Raw genomic sequence first — 26,484 nt, forward strand, 5'->3', positions numbered from 1 at the left:
CGAAGATGTTCGAGCTACTCAAAGATGTTCGAGCTACTCGAAGATGTTCGAGCTACTCGAAGATGTTCGAGCTACTCGAAGATGTTCGAGCTACTCGAAGATGTTCGAGCTACTCGAAGATATTAGATCCTTAAAGATATTCTAGCTTGTAGAAGATAACAGCTCATCCTCTCAATGTTTAATATTACTTTTCTTGGTTATTGAAATACATATGACCATGGCATATAAAAACTGAAACTCATCTTATCGTCTTGATATGTATGAGCGGCTGGCTGACCTCTGGTCAAATCTTCGAGTATAAGCATACACTAACACCAGAATATTCGGAGCTTCAGTTAGCTCGTAAAATTAGATTTACTTATTGCACATATATTATACAAGAAACGATAAAACTAAACACTTAAAAAACCTTCACACTACATGCTATATTTTGCCAATCTTGGTTATATAACATGACGTTAGATCCTGCAAAAATTTTGCTACACATCAGTTTGAAATAACATAATAAAATTAATTTATTATAAAATAATTATTAATTTAACATACAAATTATAATAAAAAAAATTAAATATTATACTGCAAATGGTTGATCTTTTCCATCTTCATGGTATTTAATGTAGGTTTCGCCGTGAGTAAAGTCTTTAGTACCTTCAAGACGACCACGTTGCGGCGCCTTCTCATAATCAAAACCTTTTTCGGATTTGCCATATAAACTATTTGCGGCTTCTATATCCTCGCGGTATTTACTAACCACAACCTTTTTACCAGTGATAGGATCTGTTATGTTTCCAAGTGGATATACAACTTTTTCGACTTTATGTGTTATTAGCCGGGACAATTGTTCTGCTAATTCTCTTATTAAAACTATATCACCAGATTTGCAAAGTTGTTGCGGATCATGAGCAAAAATATATTCATCTTTTTTAAAGTACTAAAAATGTTTTTATATTAGAAAATGTATATCGATGGTATATAAAATGTTTACCATGTTTAAGTTCGTATCCAATTCCATACGGCGTATGCGTATTTTGGCAGCATTCTTTTTTATGCATGGCAGACATTGCCCCATTAATATTAAATTGCGCGCCGACATAACTTAGTTTTAATTGTTTAAATAACCACTATTAACGTGATACAAAGCTCTCACTTGATTTACTATTGTGCAACGAAAACTAGTTCATTACATGCTACTTCAATTCCAGCTGATGTGTGGATGATACTTTGTGGAATGCATTCACAAATTGTCTCATCTTAGAGTTGCCGTAATGTCAATATAATGTACACCTTACAAAATATATCATCCATTAGTCGATATATGTAACATATATTGCGTATAAATTATAATATTATTTTATAAAGCGTACAAATTTAAATTTATGTGGACTAAAAAAGTGCACATCTACACAAATAATGTATGATATTTTAAAATAAAATTTATAATTGAGTGTTTAATAAGTAATGGCAAGCCTTTACGATCAGCTGAAAAATGATGAGATAAAAATGAATAGTGGTTGACTTTTGTTTAGAAATTGTAAACTTGGAAAGGGATTAATTTCTTTTAAAACAATAGTTTTGTGAGGGGTAATCATCGCTTAAGCAATAAAGCTTTCAAATGCAAACGTATAGGCCAAATTTACTTAGAAATAATAACTGAGGAAATATGGTAAGTAAAGATTCATTGTGTCCAAAACAATCAGAAACCGCCCTAATTGTAATACGCATTTTTTTTATAGAGCTACGAAGACGATGATGATTATCACGTGGATACGTTTCCAAAAGATTTCGGTTACGGTGCATTTGATGAAGATGGTTTAAATTCAGGTAGCAGTGAATCAAAGCCTCGTATATTATTAATGGGTCTACGGCGGTCTGGCAAAAGTTCAATACAAAAAGTTGTTTTTCATAAAATGTCACCAAATGAGACATTATTCTTGGAATCGACGAGTAAAATCGTAAAAGATGATATCAACAACTCCAGTTTTGTGCAGTTTCAGATATGGGATTTTCCTGGCCAAATTGACTTCATTGATCCGACATTTGATTCTGATATGATATTTGGTGGTTGCGGAGCTTTAGTGTTTGTAATTGATGCAAAAGATGATTATAATGAAGCTTTAACTAAATTTAAGAACACTGTAATCAAAGCCTATAAAGTCAACCCACGAATCAAGTTTGAAGTTTTTATACATAAGGTACGTCACATTCAATATCGATATCTGCTAACGAATTTATTAGTCATTTTATTGTGTATATTAATTGCTATGAGAACACAACATATGTTGTTTTTCACAACTCCTGATAAGTCACATAACAGGCCTCAAAACAAAATGCAAAAATGTGATAACGGGAAGTGCCTATCTTGTATTAAATTGTTATATCCCTTAAATATAAATGATTTTTAATAATATGAATATAAATATGAATAAGTTAATTTATTTTGAAATAAGTTAATTTATTTCAAAATCTACATATTAAAAAAAAATGGTGGCATGGAATTATAAGTATATTTCAATATTCACTCTTAATTAAAATTTTTAGGTTGATGGCATTAGTGACGATTCAAAAATGGAATCACAACGTGATATACATCAACGAGCTTCTGACGATCTAGCTGATGCTGGGCTTAATTTAATACATCTAAGTTTCCATTTGACTTCCATATATGATCACTCTATATTTGAAGCGTTTTCAAAAGTTGTGCAAAAATTAATTCCTCAGTTGCCTACACTTGAAAACTTACTTAATATATTTATATCGGTAATATATATATTTATATGTTAATACATACTTATAGACCGTAATTAATTAATTTTTATTCTTAGAATTCAGGCATTGAGAAAGCATTTCTCTTTGATGTTGTGTCGAAAATATATATTGCTACAGATTGCTCACCAGTTGATATGCAAGGTTATGAATTATGCTGTGACATGATTGACGTTGTAATAGACTTGTCCAGTATATATAGGTTAGTAAAATACTAAATACTTATAATAATATTTGTAACATAAAATATTTTACAGTTCAGAAGAGACAGCATTTGACCATGAAAGTTCTAGTCTTATTAAGCTGAACAATAATACCATTCTATATTTACGTGAAGTAAACAAATTTTTGGCACTTGTTTGTATACTAAGGGAAGAAAACTTCAATCGTCAGGGTGTTATCGATTATAATTTCTTATGTTTTCGAGAAGCTATTAGTGAGGTTTTTGAATTACGTATGAGAAATCAAAAACTTGAAACATTAGATGAACAAATTGAAAGAGAAGATGATGAAAACGATGATATAGATGATAATTGTCTAGCAATAACTCCTAAAATAGTATAGTAATTATGTCTTCTTTATATTTTTCTACATGCTATTGCTGTTATTGTTTTTATAATGTTTTATTTAAATCAAATTTATGTATTTTGCCATATTATATATTCCATTGAAATACAATTTTAAATTGTTTAATTTTCCCTTTACTTCTGTAAGCTTAAATAAAGCATTAAAGCCGATTCTATAATTTTTTTTCAACTATGACATTTAATAATAATTTACAAAAAGAAAAATATCACTGAAACTCTCTTAACCTTTCATTGTACTAATTTAAAGCTTTATTTTTGAATAAAATGTTAAATGATAAAAAAAATACTTTAAGATTACTCAATTTATGTCAAATTAATATGTTTTATTTTTTAAAAGATACTTTTTATTGTTCTTTAGTATGCTAAACTAAATTAAAGTACAAAACCATGCAGATATAATACAACAGAGACACGATTTTTTTATTTTAGATTATTATTAAAATTATATAAATTAAAACAAAATACAGAATTCAATAAAATAATGCTTATCAGCAAAATATAAAAGACAAAAAAATTTTTTTAATGATAATAATCTTTAATTCTAGTTAAGAATAGTTAAAATTTTATGCTTATCACGAATAATATGTTTACTCTACATATATATAGGCTATGATATTAGTTTTTATTAATGAATTTAAAATGACTTTGTTGGACAAAATATTTAATATTAGAACACAAAGTTAGAATGTTAAATATTTTTTATTTAGTGTCGCCGACGTTTCTAAGTTTTTTTGACTTCTTCTTTTTGGCGGTTTGATTTGTTTGGAAATTGTTCATTTTTTACCATTACTATGTTACTATTATGTATTGTTTACAATTTATTTTTATTGCATATGTATGTAGAAATTGCACAATGTATAAAGTTCATTATGTAGTTTAGAGTCATAGTTATTAAACTAATTCGCGCCAAGGAAAAAAGAGACAATAAAAAATATTAAATATTGTAACTTTAAGTTTTAATTTCAAATATTTTGTTTACTAAAGAGTGTTTGAATTCATTAATATAAAGAAATTCATGAACTCAAAATTATATCTACAGATATTACTTTTCATTTACACGTTACGATATATGTATATATACAATCACAATTGAATTAGAAAAGAAATTTTTAATACAGAATAATTAAACATAGTTCAATCAATGGATTTGATATTCTTGTAACTGTCCGGTTAGCTAAAACTAATAAATATTAAAGTCTCAGTAAAATCTAAATTCATTTTCTAATATTTATGCAATTTTTTTTAAATTAGCAACGAAAATATAATACATATTATATTATATTAAAATATATTGAGCCATTAAACAATATATATTTTACACTAATATTTACCCGGATCATATATGAATAAATTAAACTATATATATTACACGAATATTTGTACGGATCATAGATTGATCACATAAACTATATATATGTTCTGCATTCCATTGTGTTCTCAGGCCCAATCAGGCTGACTTTCTGAATTTCGGTAATTTTTAGATAACTTATTAAGCCAATAGATCCCCACGTCCCCCCGTATAAAATTATAACACCGATTTTCAAATCTCTTTGTTATTTACTTTCTGTTCATATATAATTTCAACCGGTCTCTATGGAAAATTAATTATTAACTCCAGTCATAGCGAATTCCACGATTTCTTTTTGGGAAAAATTTGTTGCTCACATTTAATTTTTTTGTTAATTAGTTGATTTGCCAGATTTATCATTATGGCCGTTTGCGAGTTTGAGTAAATTGAGGGAAATAGTAAATTATGTCGTTATGGCAGCGAGTATTGAAATTTACCAAAATTTCGAGTAGGGTAAATTAGATAAAAAATAGGTAAATTAGGTGTTACCTTGTTAAAAATTTATAAGATGTTTAAATAAATAAATAAATTTCAAAACTTTTTACCAAAACTAACAAAAAACTGTAATAAGTAAATAAATATTTATTTATATATTCATATAAGTTCAGTGCAAAAAATCCATAGGAAATTTACTTTACCTCAATTTACCCGAACACGCACACGACCTATATCATATTATAGTATATAATGAGAAAAATTTTAAATTGATACTTAACAAATAAATTATATTAACACTGCTTGTCAAAGAAATAAAGCTTAATGAACACACAAAGTACAACTCTGCTTTTATCTCGAGCATATTATCTAGTCAGCTGATAATAAAAACAACAAAAACGAATAATGAGAAGAGAGCAGATGAAAATTTTCATATGTCAGTTTCATCCAACTTTTATGGGGGAAAGTTGGTGTTTTTATTATCGGCGCATATGAATGGAAAAATTGAATATATATATATATATTTCTTAGTGAATTTGTTTAATAAAATAATAATAGAAAAATATTGTTCTATAACACGTGATTTTTAATAAAATATTGAGTTGAAGTGCAAAAGAAAAATAAGGGAAAACTTATTTGTGTTGGGAACCTGTCTGCGGAGGAACCGCAAAAAAGTGGAAACCTGTGTAATTAATCGATTTTACACACCCTACTGATTGAAGTTATTCTCTCAGGAATTACAAATTAACTTTTGGTAAGTTTTATGTATCAATTTTATTTGTTATCTGTAAGCATTTATATAATTCAATAAACAAATTATACATATTTTCTATTCTTCTAAAAGCTAAGGTGAAAGGTGTCTTTTGTTAATTTTCATATATTTGTATATTTATTATGACTAAATCACTCATCTCTATTTGATTAAATTATTGCACAAAATATTTGTTATCCAACACAAGCTTTTGTAAATAATGCAAATCATTTATATGGAAATAAATTTATTGTGCAGTTTGTATATAAAGCAATTATTGTATGGTATATTAAGCATACCGAAATCAAAAATCAATATCATATTTTAATAGGGACTGCATTAACTTCTTTGTGAAACTATTTTTTGTTGTGAAATTTTCCAGTTTTCTCGTCAGCATAGGTCGTTGTGCTCTCTGGGGATATTTGTGTTGTTTTTCCTTTTACGTCCTCTTTTTCGCTAATTATCATTGCACTTGCTTGCCGGTTTAAGGCAGCACACCTGCTTGCCTACATGTGATGTCCACATGAAGCAAGTTAGTTTTTGTTGCGTTTAACTTTTACTTTTGCGAATTAAGAAAAATTTTAATTAAAAATAATAATTTCAATGTATATTTTTAATCCAGTTTTATTAGTTTTACTTATCGTTACTTTTATTAAAAATATTTTCGTTTATGTTTTTTTTTATAAAATGACAAAAAAAGGCACCAAACACAATTTTCGAATACTTTGAATTTTTTCTTTTTTTAATCGTCTTTAAAGTCTTTCTCTGACCTCACAGAGTTATAAACGATAACTATCATTAACTATTACTATTATTATCTACTTTTGCCTTAAACATTTTTTTAGTGTATTTGTAGTGTATTTAAAGTAATTATGGCAAAAAGTCTTAAGTTTTAGTTTCTTTTCTCTTTTCTCATATATTAGACAAAATTTAACCCTAAATAAAGTTTATTTAAAATCTAAAAGAAATATATTGTAATAAAAAATATTCATGTTCCCAAACCATACCCTATCCTAATTGATATATTTTGCTATCTACTTGTTACTCTGGCTTACGAATAATGTCACCCACATCCAACATGCAAGAGTGGCGTGATTCAGCGCCTGGCAACAAGGGTTGTTTTTACAATTTTATGGGTGTGGATGCATGAAGCACGTTGCCAAGAAAAACTTTCTTGTCTCTAATATAAATATTTTATATATTCGTTCGTCATGACTCAATTGTGATATATTATGCAAAGAGCACTAAATTTTAAATACTTTAAGAAGTTATTATGTTTATTAATAAACCTAATTTATGCACTATGGTTTTTTTATTGGTTTGTTCAGGAATAACTAATATATCTATAGTATGTATCTATTATATATCTAGATACAATATATCTATATGTATATAGCCCTACAACAGTGGTTGTACGATCTTCGATTTTACAGAACATGTAATTATTGTTTAAAAGACTGCTTCGAGGGAACCATTTTAAAAGTATGGTTATCAACAATGACGTGGGGTACAAGATGTTAAGATAGTGTGTTTGATAGTAAAAGGTACTTTATTTTGTTCTGAGTACAGAATACTCCTCACTTAACAGTTATCCAAAGAAAAAGGTATATTTTTATTTGGTGCTTCATCCTGATAATTCCATTTTTAGGTGAGCTTATTTAGTTTGACTTTTTTCCGATTAATGGAACTTTAATGGGAGTTGGGAGCAGCATTTTGTCAAAACGTAAAATAGTTTTTGAAACTATAATATCAATGCACTCAATAAACCAGAAATTTAAGGCTTTAGTCGTGTGTAATAGATTTATTTGTTGTTTTTCTGTTAGATATATTATTGTAATAGCTAAACAATGAAAAACGAAAACAGAAGGGGCAGGGGGATAGACGCCCCCTATATTTAAATACTTTATTATTGTTTTGAATAAAAATTAAATGTTGCTTAAAAGAAATGTGTAAAATTCGCCTTTTATACATTTCTTTTATTAAACTTTTACTAATTTACATACATATATTTGACATACATATATTTTTTATCTTCTGTTTTTCTTTATATCTTATACTATTCTACCCTTCCTGCCTTAAGGTTTAGGCCTTTTCATTGTCATTGAAAAAGCTTTTAGCAAATTTATCATCTTACTCAATATCTCTGTATGTTCAGAAACCCAGTAAAGACTGACTTTGTTATCCATGTCTAGTTGATTCTTAATACAGTCGCTTACCAACTTCAAGTCAACCTCATACAAACTTAAGTCTGCAATATTATGGTTATGTCCCGCCTTTTATAAGCATTGTAGGCATTAAACATCTTCCTAAGGCATGTATATGTAATAGAAATATGCTATGATATTTTCCCTCTGGTTCTAATATTCCTTCTTTCTTCAGTTCTAATTATCGATTCTTTAAAAGAATATGCACGATCAATATTGCTCTATTCATTTTTGGTACTCAAAATCACTTCTAATTGGTTCTCAAAATCGTGTCTCGTAGAGGCAATTCTTTGGAGACTGCAGCCATTCTCCAATCCTTATTGTAGTTACTCGAGCTACTTTTTGTACTACTATGCTCTTCTAATGCTTCTATGGAACAGATTAGTATTGTTCTTGCTATGCTAATACACACTACTTTTTTTCTTGTGTTCTCTCCTTTTCACCCATACGATAGCACTACAGATTGCTCTTGGTCGAACCATTTTTGTATACATCTAGTACTCAATATGCAGTTCACAGGCCCAAGTTTTACATGCCAGTCTTCTACATCGAAATGTAAGTGTATTGATCAGCAATTATAAAAAAAAATTTATTTATTTCTGTTAAAAAAAAGTCAATGTATTAAGTACTATCGAGCACCAGTCGTTTTATAATTTATTTTGCAACTTTCATGAGGCCAGTGTCGTGATATATTGTTCAATGGAAGTCAATTAGTTTTTAGGTTCACTTTGAACTTTGAGGATATGCAAAGAACAATATCTGTATTAATATTGTATGTAACTGCAGATAGAAAAAATCAACTTGAACTTTACTCTTTGCTAACTGTAAATGTAAAGCTGGTTTAAAAGCATTTTAGTTATTAAAACCCTTTATTAAGTAGTAAATTACACTAGTAATGTTTAAAATATTTATGAAATTTTTATTGTAAAGGTGTGTTTCACTCTAGCATATAATTTTATGTTAATGAGAATGAAAGATCGTATTTTTCTTTCAAATTTACATCTGTAACTAAATTTACATGGTAATAACGATGTATTCTGAGTATTGTATTAAGTTACAAATATTTATCAGAATATTTAAATTCTATATTTCTTGTGTAGTTAAGTACTTATAAGTCAGCTTGTATTTTGTTACCATACCGACAGTTATATTTATCTTAAAGTTCGTTTCTACTTACGAACTTCACAAAAGTTTGATGACAAATAATATTGAATCTACAAATTTGTCTTAGCTTAAGTGTACCCTTGATTCAGAATCATTATTTATTCTTTGATTTTAAAATATTTATAGTAATAGGCTTTTATTTATGAATGGTCTGTCTTCAAGCCGCAATAAGTGTGTCACCAGTAACTATTATTTGCTTATAACTTGGCAAAGAGATTTTTGGGAGTACTGTAAAATATTTAATAGTGCACACACTTGCATTTTCACACATATATACTGATGACTTATATACATAAAGCGATTTTATAAAAATTTATTTATACCGGTTTCATGACTTTAGGCATTTTAATCAGTTATTTGCTGCTATTAAATTTTACATCTATTACGCTTAGTCAACGTAGAAAATATCTACAAATATACGATGAGTACCAAAAATCACTTTCAATCTTTAGTAGAGATTCTCTACACATTCAGTTTTTGTGTACACAAATTAAAACGGTAAAATGTTTACTATTAGTAAGCGAAAATTTAGATAAACCTATAAATTTTTAACATTTTGCTCTCTCAAAGTATCTGAACATGTGATCGCAAAGTGTAGATTTATTTTTAGATGAGCTTAAAACATTAGTTTAAAAAAATGAAAAATAAACAGATTTTTTCGTCAATTGTCAATTATTCTTTATCATTCATAATACTCAAATAAAAAGAATAATTTTGTAGTACACACAATTGTAATAAACTTTATAAAAATAGTTTTAAAAAAATAATATTTGGACCACAAAAATTTTTTTTACCGTGGAGAGAAGATGACATTATTATTTGTGAATAAAAAAGTAACGATAATTGGTCACGAATATTAAAAATGATAAATTTTAATTTGATTTTGCAGAAAGTAAATTAGTTTTAAACTTGCTTGAAAGTTTCTATAATTATATTTTTGTTTAAGTGGTTTTAGAATATTTCAAAAAAATTCACCTTTATTCATATATTTGCAGTAAATATGAATTTACTTCAAAATTTTGTAATCCAGTGTCTTTTGGCACGAATTATTGAAATGTGAAACAAAATGATGAATAGTGAATAATGATGACTTTTATTTTTGTATGAAAACGATTTTTTTTTTTTGAAAAGATAATGAAGTATATAAAAATGCTGATGCCAGATTTTGGTACTTTAGTATTGTACATTTTTAGCAACAATGGTTGATTGCTCATGATATGCGACACTAGTTTTTTATTAACTATCAAGGTTTCGTTCTATTTTATTGTACACTCTATTTCCTATATATTTATAATTATATATAAATATTAAATATATTTACATTTTAATATATAATAATGTATGAACACGAATGGATTATATAAATTTGCAGGAGCGTCTCCTGTATGACATGTTTTTGGAATGAATACACTAATTATATGGACACTTTTTCTTAACTTCTTGTAAACAAATATTATTCTTAGAACCTGATTAGTCTATATGATCTAATATATCTTACAACCTCTTAGCGTGCATGCGCTTGTTTATATCGAAAGTATACAACAGCCTTTAAACAACGAAAAGTTAGCTGACGATGAATGTCAGATAAATAAAGTTTTCACTCCTGATTGTATATTATTATTATGTTGAGGCTAGTTGAGACAGTGCACTTGAGCACTTTTACTCTCTATTAACTGCGAGGTTACTTCATAACCTCACTCTAAGCCTTGACTGGATTATTGTTTATTATATACTTCAGAACCAGACTAAGATTATCCACAAATTAGCTATTGTATGTATCGTGAATTTGATTATTAGAGTTAATAGTGGATTACTATTAAAAATAATTGGTATATTGTTTATTCGACGCGGCTTTAAATGTATACAATCGAGCAATTTGAACGTACCAGAAATGGTTTACGCGATCTAAAAGTGATAAGTTTGATGACTTTCGAAGATACCGAATTAGAACAATTACTTGATGAAGACACAAAATTGGCTCTACTGACTTACTGATCTATTGGCTCAACTGATCTATAATATTCCTGCACTACAGGTTGTGTTTTGTTGCATCACAGTACTCCTCTTCTAGCAGTGTCGCAAGGTCGGTACTCCAAAATGACGTCTCGCACTTCTTTAACCCACGACAGGAACTTTGCAGTAGTTTGTCACTTAACCGATTTACGGAGTTACCAAACACATCTGAAAACCCCTATAATCAACTTTGTGCCTAATATTCTGTTACAAATATCTGTACCAAAAACATAGAAATATGTTTCTACGTTTTTGATGTATACTTGAATGCAAGACCATAACATTCTGTTGAAAACTATGTATCACATAAAAATTAATTTTTTTTATTTCAACTTTTCTATTTTAATTATTGTATTATATCTAGAAATTAATTATACATTATTAACCTTAAAAAGAAATATTGTTTTACTTTTTTGTAGTATGACTACTAACATATTTTGCAGAAAAATTAAAATGTTCTGAAGCTAAAATTGTCGGTGAAACGGAAGTGAAACTGTTTATGCTAATTAAATTTGCATGTCATTTCACATACACATAAAATAATAATAATAATAACATTATACGAGTATGTATTGCATATACTGTTTGAAGTCTTTAATTTGTTGAAATTACTTTCTAGTTATGTTCTAAACAAACATATTCTTAGTAGTATGACTACTGGCAAACACCTCTTTCGATTGTTCTATATTTTTGTTAAAAAAAAAAAAGCATTTGAATATAAATCGACTTATTCAAAAGATTAGTGCGTGTTTTTTAAATTAAATTGTAAACAATTTTTATTTTTTTTTTGTTTAAATTTTGACATACAGCATTTAAATTGCTGGAAATGATAATGCTTACAGCAAAGATCAGCGAGGTGAAACCAGTAATCGTAAATGCCAACAACAAAATAACAAAAAAAAACAGTGGTTAATTTTAGTGACCCAATGCTGCTTCACTATATGCTATAAACGAGTACATTTTTTCTAGTATAGCAGGGCGTCTGCATAGCAAAGTAACTGTGTTAACAGCAAATCTACATAATTTGTACTGTGAATTATTGTATTTAAAGTAAAATTAGTAAGTACATAAATTGAAAGTTATTTGCTATGTTCAACAAATGATTTCAAGATAATCCAAAAAATTAATTAATTAATTTTAAGACTTTTATTGCTTTCAATGGTAACGTTTCCGTAAAACTAAACTTCGACACGTACAACTAACAATAAAAAAATTAAATATAATATAGTTGTTTATTTTTTTAGGTGCTTTTATTCAGTGATATTTCAGAGTTCAATGCACCTTCAAAAAATCACGTTTTCGGATCAATAACAATTAATTCATCGTACTGGGTAATTGACATTTAAAGCTTTAATTTTAATTCTATTTTAGAAATACATATTTCCAAAATTGTACCTAACATTAATTAAAATGCTTAAATAGATTCATTTAGTAATTAAAATAAATATTTTAAATTAATTTTACGTACATTATCCATCTAATATACTTTGTTTGCTAAAATTTGTGAAATCGCCTGACTTGAGATTGTCTTCGCAAATTATCGTAGTTCTAAGCTCTCTGAAAAATTAATATATAGCAATTAGTTGACCTAGTTATTCTTTTCTGCTCAAACATACCGAGTACTTATCTCTTGAATGTTTTTGTATAAAATTAAAAGCTCCAATTAAGTGTTTACACTTATACTCTCTTAAAAGCTTTTTTTAAAGAGTATTCAATTAGTTAATTTGCTCTCTTAATTGCTCTCTTAAATACACATATTAGTCAGAATATATACAATATCTTTGCGCTTTTTGTATTTCAACAAAAAGAGCTAATTGTTTATTTGATTTTAATACAAATTTAAATCTCTAGGAAATATTTCAATATATACAAAACAAAGCATGTTTTAGTTAGTTCAGTACAAAAACAATATACGAGTATATATTTTGTTTTTAGTATTTCAAGAATGGATAATCTGTAGTACTTTTGAGATTCTAAAATATATTTACAACTACAAAAAATTTAGTATTAGAAAACAGCTGTTTGATGTCATAAATTAAAATTAAAATAAAAATTAATAAAAAAAAATAAATTAGCAGAAGGAATTTTGATTAGTAGTGAAAACAAACCGTAATATATTTATTTTAAAAATCAATTAGCAGAAGGGATTTTGATTATTAGTGAAAAAACCGTAATTTATTAATTTTTAAGCCAATTATGAAAGCAAAAAACTACTAACTTGCAACAGCCAGACAACAGATTTTTGTAGACATTTGATAACATCTACGGATCAAGAGAAAACTCTACTTCTCATATTGGATCTGTGCCGGTCAAATATTTGGGTACCTTTGAACTGACGTAACATACTTAGAGAAATTACTTAGAGAAATAGAGAAATTAGAGATATATATTGGTAACCCTCACATTGAGTAGGGGAGTCACACCTTATTAGAGGACATATTTTGTAAGTTAAATATTGTGGAGTTTTATCTTTAATATGTTCCTTCAGAAAAGTAACCGCGGTATTATAATGAGCCGAAAACTCCAATCTGCAGTTTTTGTTGTTGAATTCCATTTCCTGAGCTCTATTTGGTATATTTGTATGGGAGATATAAGCATTTAATTATCCTTAACATTCTATTCGTCATTAATTTATGACTAAAAATTTTAGTAATGTTTTCATTATTTACTCATGTATTAGTATATTTCAAATGAAATATGAAATCGATATGAAGTCAAATATCGCCATGACGGGCTCTACAAAAAGTCACACAGAACTTTTTATATAAAAATTAAAGACCAAAAAAATGTTATTCCCGTACAATAATCAATAAACTCCCACTCTATATCACTTATTATATAATTAACTACAAATGCATTTATATTAATATCGAAAGTCAGTTTTCAATCGCTGCACAAGAATGCTAGGGCACTCACATGGCCATAACTTTACCATCAATAACATTTAAAGCAGATCGTAACCATGTGAGCCCCAAGATCGCAGTTCAACTATATAAATTTACAGGTTTGCTGGCAGTGATAGTAAAAGTTTGTTTTAATAGTACTATTTACCAGGACTATAGCCACAAAATTACTTCAGGGACATATGTATACATATAGTCCACAAATTTATTTCGGTGCAATGGCTTCAGTCCCTTAGTCCTCCTCTTTGATATGTACCTGTTATTTACTACACCGAAGTAAACACTTTTGATTTTAAAAATTATTTTGTATACTCAATAATTTTAATTATATTTAACATTTTAAAATATGAAACATGTAGGTATATCAAATTATATCTTATTGATTTTTTAACTATTGTATATTGCTAGTCGAACTCGTCGTCTTCTAGGTTCAGTAATGGCATTGGGCGTGATATCTACAAATAAGCTAAAAGACTTGAATATAATCGACGAAAAGATGAATAAAATATTTCATTTAAACTATTTTAAACATGTGTAAAAGAAAGTACTTAAAAATTTGATATAGAGAAAGATTTTTAATTTTTATTAAGGCAATGAATTGAAGCTCAAGGTTCACATGATTATAACAAGATAACCCATAAGACTTTGATCTTATAATAAAGCAATAAATAAAAATTTGTTCAGTGAATGCACCTTTAAGATATGTATGATCGATATACAAATTATAATATTCTTGAAATAAAGTTCAAAGTATTATCCAAATGAGTATTTGAAAAAGGTTTGCGCATTTACAGCATTAAAAACTATAAAAAAATATCAAACATCATTTTTGCATAAAAAAAAGTTAATAATGCATAACATTTTATTTAACTAAAAAATATTTTTCTGTCTCTTAAATATTTCTATCAACTGCAGATAATCGTGTTTTTTTTTTACAAACAAAGAGCTGTAATGAAAACAACCTGCTTGTTGTTGTATTGGTGTTTATATAAATTGTATTGATAAACAAAATATATTGCATAACCTTGTATCTATAAGTTTCTTACTATATGAATATTTCTTTTACAAATTTATTTCAGTACTGTATATTATATACGAGTATTTTAGTTTTGATAAACAAGCTTGTGGCTAGAGAAATAACAATATCTATCTGGTTTTTGTTATTGTTGTCCCCGTTGAATAACAAATTCTTAGGCAGCCTTTGTTTACAAACATATAAAAAACTATTTTGTTACTTAACATTATTGCTGTTTTTGTTTATAGTTTGTAACAGCAAAACAACTTTTAGTGTAATAATTATGAAAAATCTCGATGTAAACACACTTAAGTATTTAATTATTATTTACGATAATAATTTTTATTTTTGACAAAAACAATCTAATAGAATAAACACTCAATATGTAAATAAATATACTACATATACAGTTGGTTCACAGCTTCTAATATACATAAATGCATTCACTTGTAACGAAATTGTTTACGAAATATAATTCATTACATATTGTGGCGTCGAATGTCCCGCGTAAACACTCTGCCGGGTCGCTACCCACAATAATACAGACGAGCCCACTTTGTGAGCCAATCAAATTAGAAACCGCAAAACATGTTTACGGAAGTATTTGCGTCTTTTTTTTTATAGAACCATTGATATTCTAAACATTAAGTAAACAAGTAAATTTTTGCAATTATTTAATATCCAACAGAATTTATTCAGAGAGGGCAGGAGAATTCACATCTTACACATATTCCACAAGTGACGTTGAAATGCTCAAAAGTTAATCTTTTAGTCCATATCTGATCATCTCATTTGACGTTAGTAGAAGCTCTTTTGACTTACATATATGGATTTATACATTATCAGTAAATAATAATTCTTATAAGGCACATACATATATGAAGAATATATGAAGTATGAATACTATGTGAATAAATATGAACATCACGCGATTTTCTATAAGTTGTTTTTTAATAAAAAATTTGTTATAATACTCATAAAATGATCTGATACTGTTTTAATTAATGAATAATAAAATTTAATTATTAAAAACTATATAATGTATTATTATTGTAATTTTTTTTTTAAATGAAAGATTATATGATAAAATTTATGAATAATTTCAATTTTACAGAAGAAATATACTGTCTTCATTCTGTTTAAAATTTAAACTCCCGAAATTGTGAGATATTGTCTCATAAAATTATTCATGATTTATGAACAAAGCAACAACAACAACAAAGTAAAAATCTATATAACAACTTCAACTTTAAAATCTATATCCCACACACCAACTGAACGCTTGCAAAACATCTTAGTTATCTTTAGTTTTATATTCGTCTTTGCTTCACCATGATCATTTTTGCGATATTCACTATGTTTATTATAGTGCAGTTTTTCGATATTTTATTACGCTTTAACCGGATAGAACATAACACGATTATTAACTAAAATAGATTATACCTTAATGGAGCTTAATCTAACTTATACGCCTTTATAGGTTGTCTTTTAAAAGTTGTTCAGATATTCATGAATTTATGTATACTTTTACAAGTGTCTAATAAGAATGGTTTTACAAATTGATAGATAATTACTTGGATATTGGTCCAGAAATCTATATTGTTTTGAAATAAAATATCAAAAATATCAGAATTATTAACTTATATGTGCTGAACTATTTTATACTTCTTTGCCAATACAATTTTTAAGTCAAAACTTCAAGAACAGATTTCGGTTAATAGTGATTTCGTGATAGTGGGTCATTTTCAGGGTATTGTGGGGTATTAGAATTAAGATTTAGTAGCTTTAAGAACAGCTCTTGACTATATAAGAAATACTAATGAAAATTTGTGATTTCATTGGGGTGGAATTGGTTTAGATCTACAATATCAAGTTCTATGGCAATGACATTTATTCATATACACTTCTTGAATAATTTTTTCGGTAGTTCATTCTTATTGTGTCAACCGCAAAACCCGGGCGTAAAATACTAATATACTATGTGACAGATAGGCTCATTTTCCTATTCACTTTCACATATCTTGGAATAAATCAATAACGAATTAATAAAAGATATGTTAGTAATATTTTATTTTTTTGAACTATAACACTACGGGTATATGTATATGAAAATATTATAAGTCTGTAACTATGTACGCACTGATTCGTTACTTCAATATTACTAATATTAAACGAGATGAAGTGTATCTTAATTGAATCTAAATTCGTCTTTAATTTTCTTAACGCATTAAATGAATCACTTGAAAAGTTCAACATTCATACAATATTTACTTAATAGATTCACTTAAAGAAAGCAATTCGTTGATTTAACTAGTTAAACTGTTTAAAGGTAAAAGTACATTTAAATAAAAAATAAAAACTATTAATGCGCAATATTTTCTTTTGCATATAAATTTATGCGAATTATTTAATCAAAACATATTTCAAAAAAAAAAAAAACAATACTGATAATAAAAAATTCTACACGCGCCGATGGGGTAAAGTGCGTCCTTCATTATACATTCGCAAAGTTTATCATTTGCTTACATAGAATACAACACAACGACTGTGTGCGCTCTTCAAATATAGTCACAAATATATCTAAGGTTTTAAAGTATCTAATGAGCTCTAACGTACTTTTTTCTCAAATTATGCGATAGTGTTTTGAGTTCAACACTCGTTTTTGCAAAGAAATGCAAAAGCTTTCAGATACCATTTCAAAATCTATCTCTCTTCACAAATTTTTATGTACCCGTATATGCTAACATTTGGATTCTTCTGTGTGCTAGTAAACTAGTTCTTGTTGATAATTCTTCCGTATATCTATCTTAACGCTACTATTTCTCAATTATGCAAAAATAAATTGCGATTCAGTTTATTTATTTATAAATGAAATATTTTATTAGTGCTTTTGCACCTACATAGATAATATACAATACATAGTTGTCAGTCTTCAGTCTTCAGTCTTTAGTCTTCACTATTTATTTTTATAGAAATATTATAGTAACAGTAACCTTGAATTTTTGCCGGTTTTCATAATAAATATGAGATAGAAATCTTGCGTATGCGTATCACAAGAAACATATACATAAAATAATTTATTCACGAATAGATTGGCATATTAATTAAAAAAGATCCAAGCAAAAAAAGGGGCTCGTTCCATTCGCTTCTAAGATCGTACGACATTTTCTGGTATATTTCTAAAAAAAATATATGTGGTACAATATCAAAAAGATAGGAATATGTATATGTATTTGTTTTTTATATTATTAGAAAATACTAAATATTTATGTTAAATTTATAATGTTGTGTACGTACTCAGTTCATCGTTAGTTTACAATGATGCATTGATACAAGTATTACCAAACACACGGATATTACTATATAAATTCTACTTAAACTGATCATAAATTTGTTCTGTGGTTAGTACGAGCTGTGATCTCAAAATAATGAAAATTTAATTTTATTTTATAAACTATTTATTTATTATCAACATAAACTTTGTTCTCTATAAAGTAATTCCCATTAAGTACTAAGTGAGTTGGCTTTCTCAGGCAACTTCCATTAATACAATTAGGCTTTAATTTTAACGACATATTTATCTATAATATATATCCATGTTTTATCATCTGTTATATTCGTTATAAAAATTTCTGAATTGTGCTGACTATATTCCTTTATTCCTAATCAATGTTTACACGACGTCGCTTAGTGCCTAAAACATCCTAAAAAAATGGTAAGCCTGAGCTAAATGAACTTCCGATATCATCTGTAACCTCACTTATAGCGATTTGGCAATTTCCAGACTATTTCCTTCATTTATTGCACATTATCGTTGATTGTTGGTATGTTAGTGCATTCAGAGTGATCATTAGAACGGTTTTAGCGAAAGTTCATCTCATTTGCGAAAAATTTACCAAAAGCAATAATACATTAAGTTCATGTAACTTTACTTTACATTATTTCCATCACTACACTCTGGATACAAACTATCATTCAGTCAAGAAACCAGAAGAAATCAATCAAAGCTATAAAAAACATAATAGTCAGCCGGAAAGGTTCCAGAATGTTATTTCAATGGACACAGTATAAATATTCATAGACAATAGAAAAGAACAAAACCAGACAGTATGAAGTACTTTTCCTACGTTAAAAAACTGCAATTGCAAAAAACAAAACGATTTCAGATTAAGAAAATTAATAATAAAGATTGCAGAAGAGGAAGAATCGTGCCCTACATGATATATTCTTCAAATCTAAAAAGTACGCAAGAAAACAGATGTAAACATCCACCAAATCATATGAATTACATCCACTTGGGATTTATTTTCCACTTTGTGATTGCTACCTAGAAGTTAAGTTCAAACAAAAACGCAAAAAGCAAGTAATTGGACTCTGATCAAATTATAACACCGATGAAGACCTATTTTAAAGGTCTCGGGAAATCGTTTGGTATCAAAGGTGTATCAAACGATTTAACTCAAATGATCAAATGAACTGCAAAAATAAATGACTTGACTCTGATGAAGTAATAGCACAAATACAGACCTAGATGAACACTTACTTATTTCAAATCCTTTAATATGAAAGATATAAAAATATTAAAAATTTGTTAGAATAATTATTTTAAAGTTGATGGAGAACACATTGATGAATAACACCAATATTTACCCTCAAGTTATAATAATATATCATGATCAAGTTTGAACTCAACTGTTGTTTATTATAATTTAAGAAATCTAAGTATTTAATATCAAGATAAATTGTATTAAATAATGTAAAAGGGCTTAATTGCTAAACTATATAAATCTGTTTACTAGACACATTTATCATAAGAGACCGTAAATCTCTTATAATTTTGAATATACATAGCCTTAATACTATAGTTGAACCACTTCTATATATTGTAAATGTTATTTAAATATTACCAATGTTATTTTAAAAAAGTGATCCAATTTGTTATACAGAAATGTCATTTTAAAAAAATTAATATGTTGTTTTTTTTTTGCTTAAAATGTTAATTTAATAATTTGTATTCGATATATTTTCTCCTTCAAAATTTTAACAAATGTCTAAAATACAAAATAAAAAGTAAATTCGCAATAGGGAAATCTAATGTAAATGTAAGTACTTTTCTATAACTTTTTGGTTCTATTATTGTAAAATATTAAAATTTAATAATATGAAATCAAGAAAAATAAGTTTATATGTTAAATTGATTTGTAAGGTTTATACCCAAAAACCATTTTAAACACTAAGAATAATAGAATAATAATAATAATAAAGAATAATAAAATTTATCAGATCATTGAATGTAATTAAAATTCTAATCAATATAGTTCTATTAGAATTATAAATTTTAGAAAATTTTTGGGAAAATTCATATTTATTAAAATAAAATTGAGTCATTCATGAAGTAATTTTATCACTTCACTAATAGTTATGTCTAAGTCATTACAATAATTATTATATTTATATTCATATTTTTTTATTGGGCTTGGATTTTCTTGGAATTAGTAAGAATAGCAGAATAGAACCTACTGCTTTCATTTCAATAATTTTTATCAGTCACATTTACAAGAATGATAAGAATTGTATCTGAAATAAAACTAGTTGCTTACATTTTTGCACATTTTCTCTGAGACCAACTGTTATTAATTACTTAAATATACATTTCCTGTATTCTGACTGCAATATATTTTTTCTTTTCCTCTATTTTATATTCTCGAATAAAAAAACTAATTGTGCGATGGTTTATACGACTTCAATTAAACGCTACATAGTTAACAGAAATTTATTAATATTCTATGTTCCCACATACTGATACATTTATCATAACTATTTAATGTTTTATTATGATTGTATCTACAATAGTTTATCAAAAGGTTTTAATTTAGTGTTTTGTTTGAACTAATAACGCTAGATTTTTCATTCTTTGGTTTTAATAGTGTACTTTATATTCAGTGTATTCCCGATATTGAATAAACACTTAGGTGACTGAGTAAACTCTTAGGTGACACTTACCTAAAAATTGTAATCATACTTAACCAATCCTATAGGCTCGGAATACTCACGATTTTGAATGCATTTTTCGATCCCTTAAATATTCACCTATAGATTGTGACTCCGCATGATTAGTAGATTGCTATGTATCTTACTTTCAGTTGCTGTTGATTTTTTAAAAGCAGTCATTTTTAATTTTTTATTATACTTTAATTTTTAACGATTTTTAATTTTAATATGATAATATAAACTAACATTAGATTTAAAGTAGCATGTTAGGTAAAAAACATATGACGAATAGTCACGACAGTTTTATGCTATTTCTAGTCATAACCATAAAGCCATGTTATGCAGTGAGTCAAATCCCAATTATCAATTTTATACCAACTTGGTACTTTTTGGTTGTAACTAAATTTAATTATTTATTTAAGTAAAAGGCTATTAAAGCACCCCGACCTAAAAGATCTATTGTGTGCCTAAAGGCCCAACTAGGACAATTTTAGACTATTTATAAACTAAATTTAATAATAATATGTATATTTACTCCTAAAATGTGCAAAATTTGACATTTATTACTAAGCAACAGTGTTTGGAACAGTTGACGAGGTATAGTAAAAAGCAGTCACGTCACGGCAATTGACGTTGTTGCTTTTAATGCAAAATGAAGTTAGATGTCAGTGTCAAATTTTTATTTTCCATTAAAAGCAATAACAATTACCGTGACGTGATTGCAATCATAATATGCACCTTTAAGTCACTATAGTGACCAAGGTGTTACCTTGATTTCTTGCTCCTATTCTCAAATTGTTAATTTACATTGAAAATAACAATAATTTCACTTTTGATGCAACCATAACTGTCTGCATAACATTAGTCTTAAACAATAGGTATTCAAGATTTTATATATGTAAAGTTAGAACCTATATAACATTGTGGGTATATATTTATCATAATTTTTTTTTTGACGAATGTAGTGTCACTACATTACCCTAGCACACATATCACCAACTTCTTGAATACCCCTATTATTATTGTTACTTTTATCAGTACTTCAATTGAAGTATACTCTATGTGTTGCTCGTTTTAAATACACAACGAAGAGATTACAGAGTATATTTTCCAAAAAAAAATAATGCAATCAAATGAAATACATTAACATACTCGCGTACGTAATTCTTTCTTTCCCATTCTGAGGTTCATTTAGTCTGCATATTTCCTCAATTTAGTATTCTTTTTATTTCATAAGTAGACGTATTTTATTAGTTTGGTGCATGACCATATGTTAATAAGAGTGATTAATCAATTTAATATTTAAATATTTAAAAATACTTGTCAATATACATTTATAAAAAAAAAGTTTTTCACAGTTTAGAATTTACTTCGCACGCCTATGTCTAAATGTTCGCTTATCTCATTTGTTAAATGTGAAATCTTATCTTTTTTATATGAAAATGTTCATCGATAAGAATTCCAGTATATGACATTACTTTAAACTATGTATTACAGTTTGGAAAGGCTGAAAAACTAAAAAAAATCATCGGTAAATTAGTTCGCACATTAAAATAAAATAAAGCAAATTTAATAGAAGTAAGTTAATTATATGTTCTATTGTTAAAGTAAAATATTTAAAACAATTTTATTAATTGCCAAATTTTGTGGTGCTGGTGGTGATAAAGAAATAATTTGTGAATACAATATAAATGTAAGGTGCTATGTATTAATTACACATAACCTCAATAAAATAATTAATATGTACATATACATTAAAAATAACGATCAATCAATGCAGTTCACTCATATTAAATATAGACAAATATTTGCAAAATATTTTAATTAATTTGTATTTTTTTTATAACAAATCTTCAATATAATTTATGAAGTGATAACTTAATAATAGATAATTAACGTTAATGTTTGTTATTAATTTTAGTACATAATTAATAGCAATCTATTATTTAATGGGACTGAAAAAAGGAAAAGAATTTTATCTGAAACGATAGGATATATAAATATTTATTGAAAATTAACTTTAAAAAATATTAATAACCCAGTGAATCATATGCGCCAAAGACTCTGTCAAAACTATATTTTATTATTTCAATTGGAAAAAACAGATATATCTAGTAATATCTGCCTATGCAAATATGTCCAAAGTACACATTCACAGTTTTTTAAAACATTTTTTACTTAAATGAGTTTATAAGTAAATAAGTTACTTTATAAGTTACTTAAATGATTTTATTGTATTCATTTGTAACCATATTACATACTAAGCAAGCTTCTTAGATCTTTAACGGAAATAATAAGTGGCAGTTGGCTTTAGAACGATTTATGTTTAATAACGTCAAGTACCAATGAAGACAGTTAATCATTCATGTAGACTCAGTATCCTCCTTGAGAACTCATATACATACATTGTACTTACGTTCTTAACCAGCTTTTTAGTGAACTTTCAAAAAAAAGATGATATTCTCCTGCAGCAAACACTGTACTGAAGTCAGAGTTTAGTCATGCTGCAAATCCATTTCTCCCACATAACACTGTCTAATTATTACATATGTCTCTAAATCTATTCGGCTTAATGCAGTTTATCAATTGCCAGATGGCATATACCATATACCATGAATATAAATCAGTTATGTCTTGGCACCATTTAAATGAAAAATTTTAGAATATTGGAACCAATTTTTTTTTTCTCTAGTGGTTTATAATGCGTTTATGTCTTCCGTCAGTTAATTTACAAATAGATTTGCAAAATTTAACAGTAACTGACACTAAACGTCACAACCAATAATTTAACGATGAGTTAAAATTTCGAAATTACTGTCATGTAAGGATAAAGGCGATCATAAATACCTGTGGTAGCAAATTTTACAGGAAAACAAGGTAAATTTATACAAATCTGAAATCGCAGCCATCTTACAGAAAAACGCGCTCATATCGTAAAATTTAAAGTTTAATTAATACATTATTATTTACACACTCCCAATAATGCATATAAATATCGGTATTAATATTATAAGAAGGCAGGTTCACTTGGTTTAATCTATTGTTTATTAATTACATTCTTTTGTATATATATAAGAAAAGCGATTTTCTACTTTAACTAATGCCCTTGCTTCGCCTTACAGAAATGTTTCTGTTGCAACTATTATAAACTCTAATAACTAGCACAAGTTTCGTTATTAATTAGATTTAATTATTGGGTTCTTGGGTTCTTATATAGGCAACACTTTATACACATAATAATGATCATTATTATATTATTAATAAACACATAATAATTAAAACATTTCGCAAATAAAGTCTAACAAACTAACATAGAATTAAAAATATAATCTGTAAAAGTCTTACTTATTTTAAGAATTTTTTTACAAATCTGCCAGATAAATTTATTCAACATCAACTTTATTCATCGTAGATACAAAAGAAGAGAGTTTGGGACACGCTATTTACAATAAGTAAACACAGAAAAATATGCCTCTTTTTTCCAAGAAAACTCCAAAAACTGAATCGAACCTTCAAAATGACAACAACAACACAGCGAATGGTAAACCAACCACAAATGGAACTGCTGCAGTTGCTCGAGTCAGTGACCCAAACATCACAAAGCCACAGTTAATTTTTCATTGCCAATTAGCGCATGGCAGTCCCACGGGTCTAATAACAGGTTTCTCTAGTGTGCGAGAACTTTACATCAAAATTGCCGAATGTTATGATATGCCAGTTGAAGATATACTTTTCTGTACTCTCAATTCGCACAAGGTCGATATGAACAAATTACTCGGTGGTCAAATAGGCTTAGACGATTTCATTTTTGCGCATCGAAAAGGACGTCCCAAAGAAGTGGAAATTGTAAAAACAGAAAATGCATTGGGTCTAACAATTACCGATAATGGTGCTGGCTTTTCTTTTATTAAACGCATTAGAGAAGGTTCAGTTATTGACAAAGTAGGACATATATGTGTTGGCGATCACATAGAAAAACTTAATGATATTAGTATGGTGGGTAAACGACATTATGAGGTGGCACGTTTGTTGAAAGAAATACCAACAGGAGATACTTTTACATTGCGCTTAGTTGAACCCATGACAAGCGGATTTCAAGGTATCGGTCCACGTAGTCAAGCAAAAGGACCCTCAAATCGTGGTTATGGTAGCGGTAAAGAAACTCTACGGTTTAAAGCGAATGGTAATGCAGAAATTGAAGACAAACCCGATGATTCAGCACAATCTGGTATCGAAGCCATTAATAATTTACTAGAATCATTTATGGGCATAAATGACAATGAACTAGCCTCACAAATTTGGGACTTAGGTGTTAATCAAACAAATTCTATGGACTTTGCAGAAGCAATCGATAATTCAGATTTGGAGTCTTTCGGATTTACTGATGATTTTATTATTGAACTTTGGGGTGCTATAACCGATGCAAGGCGTCTCAAAACTGAAAAGAATTGAACTTGAAATGTGTCATTCCTAAATCATTTTATATTTAGTTTAAAAAAAACTCATAGTTTTATTGAGCTATGTTATAATAGGTATTACCGATTTATAGACAAACACTATTTTGCCAGACAATAAAATATCAATTAAATTTTACAAAAAAAAAATAATGTGTTTGACATTAAAATCTATTTTATATATAAAGCTATGTTGTAAAAAATTACTTTGAAGTAGAAAAAAAAGCATTTAAATATTATAAATATTTATTTTTATGAAATTAATTAAATAAAATGTTAAATGAATTGTTCTGCTCATTTTAATTTATTTTTCTATAAATTGTATATTTATTAAATAGTTAAATAAAAACAAAATATTTATTATTTTAAAACACAAAAATATGATTTTTTTATTCATTTGTCATATTTGTTTAGTATTTTTCCATTATTTATATTAAATATTATTACCCACGTGCTTAGTATTTTCAAATTTTATTTAAATTTTTTATTTACCTTTCTTCTGTTTTATATTTTTTTTATTAATATATTTTTGGCAGCAGTAACAAATTTTTCAAAAAATTTTTGTGTGGGCGGTAAATATAATTTGTCTGGCAATGTTTCCTAGTCCATTCATTCATACAATTTTATCAGCTGACTAATATAGACTTTATAAAATAATTTTTAAAGTGCCCTATAAAAACAAAACTATAATATGTATAAATAAATTATTTATTATAATTCACGAAAAAAAAATATGAATTTTCATTAGATGACTAATGATTGATATATATTTTTGTTTATTGTTATAAACTATAAAACATATATGAAATTTAATGGATTCTATGCAAATATAGTAGTAAAATCATGTATTGATCAA

The 26,484-nt window shown here is 27.3% G+C and overlaps 3 protein-coding genes across 5 annotated transcripts; 2 read left to right on the plus strand and 1 right to left on the minus strand.

The window, feature by feature from the left end:
* Nucleotides 1–571: 571 nt before the first annotated feature.
* Nucleotides 572–1,210, minus strand: LOC119681924 (28S ribosomal protein S17, mitochondrial). The gene is made up of 2 exons (XM_038095236.1): nt 986–1,210; nt 572–931 (listed from the first exon to the last, which is right to left on the minus strand). The coding sequence occupies exons 1-2, from the start codon at nt 1,091–1,093 to the stop codon at nt 572–574; spliced, it is 468 nt and encodes a 155-aa protein (XP_037951164.1). The 5' UTR covers nt 1,094–1,210.
* Nucleotides 1,211–1,494: 284 nt separating this feature from the next.
* LOC119683251 (ras-related GTP-binding protein C) lies at nt 1,495–3,837 on the plus strand. Its single transcript, XM_038096890.1, has 5 exons — nt 1,495–1,663; nt 1,734–2,192; nt 2,539–2,757; nt 2,823–2,965; nt 3,021–3,837. Exons 1-5 carry the CDS (start codon nt 1,661–1,663, stop codon nt 3,325–3,327), a joined length of 1,131 nt encoding a protein of 376 aa, XP_037952818.1. The 5' UTR covers nt 1,495–1,660; the 3' UTR covers nt 3,328–3,837.
* A 1,849-nt stretch (nt 3,838–5,686) lies between these two features.
* LOC119680622 (PDZ domain-containing protein GIPC3-like) lies at nt 5,687–25,767 on the plus strand. 3 transcript variants are annotated; one of them, XM_038093540.1, is made up of 2 exons: nt 5,687–5,887; nt 24,552–25,767. In XM_038093540.1, exon 2 carries the CDS (start codon nt 24,643–24,645, stop codon nt 25,624–25,626), a length of 984 nt encoding a protein of 327 aa, XP_037949468.1. In that variant the 5' UTR covers nt 5,687–5,887; nt 24,552–24,642; the 3' UTR covers nt 25,627–25,767. The 3 variants fall into 3 exon arrangements, with proteins under 3 accessions (XP_037949468.1, XP_037949467.1, XP_037949466.1); XM_038093539.1 differs by having other exon boundaries at nt 24,587–25,767; XM_038093538.1 differs by lacking the exon at nt 5,687–5,887 and adding an exon at nt 20,185–20,285 and having other exon boundaries at nt 24,587–25,767.
* Nucleotides 25,768–26,484: the final 717 nt, after the last annotated feature.

This window comes from Teleopsis dalmanni, chromosome 2, assembly GCF_002237135.1.
Source record: "Teleopsis dalmanni isolate 2A chromosome 2, ASM223713v2, whole genome shotgun sequence".
In the NCBI taxonomy this organism is placed as follows: domain Eukaryota; kingdom Metazoa; phylum Arthropoda; class Insecta; order Diptera; family Diopsidae; genus Teleopsis; species Teleopsis dalmanni.